The 5,120-nt window shown below is 39.4% G+C and overlaps 1 protein-coding gene across 2 annotated transcripts in view; it reads left to right on the top strand.

Moving 5' to 3' along the window:
* ANXA7 (annexin A7) overlaps positions 1 to 2,940 on the top strand; it is a 41,236-nt gene extending 38,296 nt beyond the window's left edge. Inside the window, exon 14 of one of the 2 annotated variants that reach the window (XM_011991131.1) lies at positions 2,162 to 2,940. In XM_011991131.1, the coding sequence (XP_011846521.1) occupies positions 2,162 to 2,284 (123 nt within the window). In that variant the 3' untranslated portion in view covers positions 2,285 to 2,940. The remainder of the gene's footprint in view (positions 1 to 2,161) is intronic. The other variant, XM_011991132.1, reaches the window with a different exon arrangement.
* The last annotated feature ends 2,180 nt before the right edge of the window (positions 2,941 to 5,120 follow it).

Genomic DNA, 5,120 nt, shown 5'->3' with positions numbered 1-5,120 from the left:
TTCTTTCTCCCAACTGCTGGCAACAAACCATGTGACTTTCTGTCCCTGTGTTTGACTACTCTAGGTGCGTCATATTGATGGAATCATACAATATTAAATTATTGTTTTCTCAGAAGAAATGACATTTGTGCCTTTTTTTTTTTTTTTTTTTTTTTTTGGAGACACGGTCTCTGTCACCCAGACTGGAGTGCAGAGGTGCGATCTCAGGTCACTGCAATCTCCACCTCCTGGGTTCAAGCAATTCTCTCACCTCAGCCTCTAGAGTAGCTGGGACTACAGGTGTGCGCCACCGTGCCCAGCTAAGTTTTTGTATTTTTTGGTAGAGATGGGGTTTCACCATATTGGCCAGGCTGGCCTTGAACTCCTGACCTCAAATGATCCACCCGCCTCGGCTTCCCAAAGTGCTGGGATCACAGGTGTGAGCCACCACACCCAACCTGAACTTTTAATTGAAAGAAAACATGGCGGGGTGTGGTGGCTCACTCCTGTAATCTCAGCAGTTTGGGAGGCCGAGGCAGGAGGATTGCTTAAGCCCAGGAGTTTGAGACCAGCCTGGGCAACATGGTGAAACCTATTTCTACAAAAAATACACACACACACAAATTAGCGGGACGTGGTAGTCCCAGCTACCCAAGATGTTGAGGTGGAAGGATCACCTGAGCCCGGAAGGTCAAGGCTGCAGCAGTGAGCTGTGATTGCACCACCGCACTCCAGCCTTGGTGACAGAGATCCAGTGTTAAAAAAAAGTACCCTAAATTATTATTATTATTATTATTGGGTTTTTTTGGGTTTTGTGTGTGTGTGTGTGTGTGTGTGTGTGTGTTTGTTTTTTTTTTGAGACGGAGTCTCGCTCTGTCACCCAGGCTGGAATACAGTGGCACAATCTTGGCTTACTGCAGCCTCTGCCTCCTGGGTTCAAGCGATTCTCCTGCCTCAGCCTCCTGAGTACCTGAGATTACAGGTGTGTGCCACCACGCCCGCTAATTTTTTTGTATTTTTAGTAGAGACAGGGTTTCACCGTGTTGGTCAGGCTGGTCTCGAACTCCTGATGATCCGTCTGCCTTGGCCTCTCAAAGTGCTGAGATTATAGGTGTGAGCCACCGCACCTGGCCAAAAACCCTAAGTTATAGCAAAGAAGGTAGATTATTTTTAAAGAAAACAACCAGAATATGGTATTTTGAAAGAAACTTTGTTCTTTAACTTAAATTTTCTAAGCAGGATGTTTTAAGTTGTGATAAAACATACATAACATAAAAATTTGCCGTTTTTAAGTAGCATTAAGTACATTCACATTGTTATGCAACCATCACTACCATTCACCTTCAGAAGTTTTTTCAACTTACAAAACTGAAAATCCATACTCCTTAAACAGTAACTCCCTATTCTTCTTTCTCCCAACTGCTGGCAACAAACCATGTGACTTTCTGTCCCTGTGTTTGACTACTCTAGGTGCGTCATATTGATGGAATCATACAATATTTGTCTTTTTGTGACTGTCATCTTTTACTTAGCATAGCGTCCTCAAGGTTTATTCATGTTGTAGCATGTCAGAATTTCCTTCCTTTTGAGACTGAGTAATAAATAGTCCATTGTACGTGTATCCCACCTTTTTTTTTTATTCATCTGTGAGACTTGGTTTGTTTCTACCTGAATAATGCTGCTATGAACATGGGTGTACAAATACCTGTTCAAGTCTACTTTCACTTATTTTGAATATACCCAGAAGTGGACTTTCTAGGTCATATTGTAATTCTTTGGGAGTTTTTTTGTTTTGCTTTGAGGAATTACCATATTATTTTCCATAGCAGTTGCACCCTTTTACTTTTCCATCGACCAGTGTACAAGTGTTCCCATTTCGTGACATCTGACTATTTTTTGGTTTTGGTAATAGTCATCCTATCAAATATCTTTAAATGACTGGTATCTTTGGAATAATAGATGAAACTAATACTACCCTTATCCAGTATTTTACAGAGCTGTGAATCAGACCTTCATTGGGTAGTGCTAGCATTGGTATGAGTGCCAGCCATAAAATGTCAGTCACTTGGTGTTTTCCTCCTTCAGCTTTGATTATTATTAAGATATTATTATTTTAAAAGAATTTTAATAAATATCAGTTATCACAGTTGTTTTTCTAACAGAAATATTATTTCTTATGCAGATTGACCTTGTACAAATAAAACAGATGTTTGCTCAGATGTATCAGAAGACTCTGGGCACAATGATTGCAGGTGACACGAGTGGAGATTACCGAAGACTTCTTCTGGCTATTGTGGGCCAGTAGGAGGGATTTTTTTTTTTAATGAAAAAAAATTCTATTCATAGCTTATCCTTCAGAGCAATGACCTGCATGCAGCAATATCAAACATCAGCTAACCAAAAGAGCTTTCTATCAAGGACCGTATCAGGGTAATGTGCTTGGTTTGCACATGTTGTTATTGCCTTAATTCTAATGTTACTTTGTTCTCTACATATAATCAATGTAAAGCCATATCACAATGATACAGTAATATTGCAATGTTTGTAAACCTTCATTCTTACTACTTTCATTCTCATCAAGATGTCAAATTGAATAAAAATCACAGCAATCTCTGATTCCGTGTAATAACATTGCATAATTTTTTAGAAGGTTGCTGAAAGCTCTGCCTTCCAGAATCCCTCTAGGTCTGCTTGATAGAGTGGATAGTATGTCAAAACTGTGTACTTTAAAAAAAATTTCATCTCTTTACATCTAGAATAATTTGCATCTTATTTTGCATAAATTGGTTCAGTATTCATAAACACTTTCCACATAGAAAATAGATGAGTATTACCTGTAGCACCTTTTAAGAAAGGGTCAAATGTTTATGTGCTTAAGATACATAGCCTACTTTTTTTCCAGTTGTTTTCTTTTTTAAATTGAGTTATTACAAATAAAAAATTGCATATATTTAAGGTGTACAATATGGTGTTTTGATATCAGCATTTCTTGCGTAATGATTCTGCAATTAAGGTCAAGCTAACTACATATCTGTCACCTTGACATAGTTACCATTTTTTCGTGTGTAGTGAAAACACTTAAGATCTACTACCATAGCAAATTTTAAGTGTTCAATACATTATTAACTATAGATACCATGCTCTACATTAAACCTCTAGAATTTATTCATCTTATAACTGAAAGTTTATATCCTTTGACCAACATCTCCCCATTTTCCCCACCTCTCACCTGGACAACCACCACTCTGTTTAAGTTCAGCTATTTTAGATTCCACATAGAAATGGCATATAATATTTCTCTTTCTGTGTCTGGCTTATTTCACCTAGCATAATGATCTCTAAGTTTATAGTTCACATTGTCACAAATGGCAGAATTTCCTCCTTTTTTTTTTTTTTTTTTTTTTGAGATGGAGTTTCACTCTTGTTCCCCAGGCTAGAGTGCAGTGGTGCAATCTCAGCTCATTGCACCCTCCGCCTCCTGGGCTCAAGCAATTCTCTTGCCTCAGCCTGCTGAGTAGCTGGGATTGCAGGCATCTGCCACCACTCCCGGCTAATTTTTTGTTTAGTAGAGATGGGGTTTCACCAGATTGGCCAGGCTGGTCTTGAACTCGTGACCCTCAGGTGATCCACACGCCTTGGCCTCCCAGAGTGCTTCGATTACAGGCGTGAGCCACTGCACCCGGCCAGAATTTCCTCCTTCTGGCCGAATAATATTCCATGGTGTATATATACTATAATTTATTTAACCATTCATCCATCAATGGACACTTGAGTAGTTTCCATATCTTGGTTATTGTGAATAATGCTGCAGTGAACATGGGAGTAAAGATACCTCTTTATGATACTGATTTCATTTCCTTCAGATACATACCCAGAAGTGGTATTACTGTATCATATTATTTTTAATTTTTTGAGAAACCTCCATACTGTTTTCTATGATGGCTGTACCAATTTACCTTCCCACCAACAGTGTACAATGGTTCCCTTTGCTCCACATTCTTGCCAACACTTGCTATGTCTTACCTTTTTGATAATACCCAACCTAATAGGTGAAAATCCCATGTGTACTTGAGAAGAATGTATATGCTACCATTGTTAGGTATGGAGTGTTCTGTATGTGTCCATTAGATCTAGTTTATTGTGCTATTTAAGTTATCTTTTTCCTTATAGCTGATTTTTCTATCCATTATTGAGAATGGGGTATTGAAGCCTCAGTTACTGTTGTAAAACTGTTTCTTTAATTCTATCAGTTTTTGCTTCATATATTTAGGTGGTCTCTTATTAGGTGTGTAGATGTTCATAATTGTCATATCTTCTTGCAGTATTGAATTTTTTATTATATAATATACTTTGTCCCCTATAACCTTTCTTTTATTTATTTATTTTTTTTGAGATGGAGTCTTGTTCTGCTGCCCAGGCTGGAGTGCAGTGGCCTAATCTCAGCTCACTGCAGCCTCCACCTCTCAGGTTCAAGCAATTCTCCTGCCTCAACCTCCCAAGTAGTGGGATTACAGGTGCCCGCCAGCATGCCTGGCTAATTTTTGTATTTTTAGTAGAGACAGGTTTTTGCCATGTTGGCCAGGCTGGTCTTGAACTCCTGACCTCAGGTGATCTGCCCGCCTCGGCTTCCCAAAGTGCTGAGATTACAGGCATGAGCCACCATGCCCAGCCCCTATAACCTTTTTTGATTTAAAGTCTATCTCGTCTGATATTACTATAGCCTCCCCTGCTGTCTTTTGGTTACTATTTGCATGTAGTGTCTTTTTCCGTCTTTTAACTTTTAATCTGTTTGTGTCTTTGGATCAAATGTGAGTGTTTTGTAGACAGCATAAAGTTGGATTTTTGTTTGTTTTGAGACGGAGTCTCACTCTATTGCCAGACTGGAGTGCAGTGGAGCAATCTTGGCTCACTGCAACCTCTTCCTCCCGGGTTCAAGCGATTCTGCCTCAGCCTCCCTGGTAACTGGGACTACAGGTGTGTGCCACCACGCCCAGCTAATTTTTTGTATTTTTAGTTGAGATGGGGTTTCACCCTGTTGGCCAGGATGGTCTCGATCTCTTGACCTTGTGATCCGCCCACCTCAGCCTCCCAAGGATTTTTTAAAAATCCATTTTGCCAGTCTTTGTCTTTTTTTTTTTTTT

This window comes from Mandrillus leucophaeus, unplaced genomic scaffold (assembly GCF_000951045.1).
Source record: "Mandrillus leucophaeus isolate KB7577 unplaced genomic scaffold, Mleu.le_1.0 Scaffold39, whole genome shotgun sequence".
In the NCBI taxonomy this organism is placed as follows: Eukaryota; Metazoa; Chordata; class Mammalia; order Primates; family Cercopithecidae; genus Mandrillus; species Mandrillus leucophaeus.
This window is presented reverse-complemented; position numbering and strand designations above follow the sequence as displayed.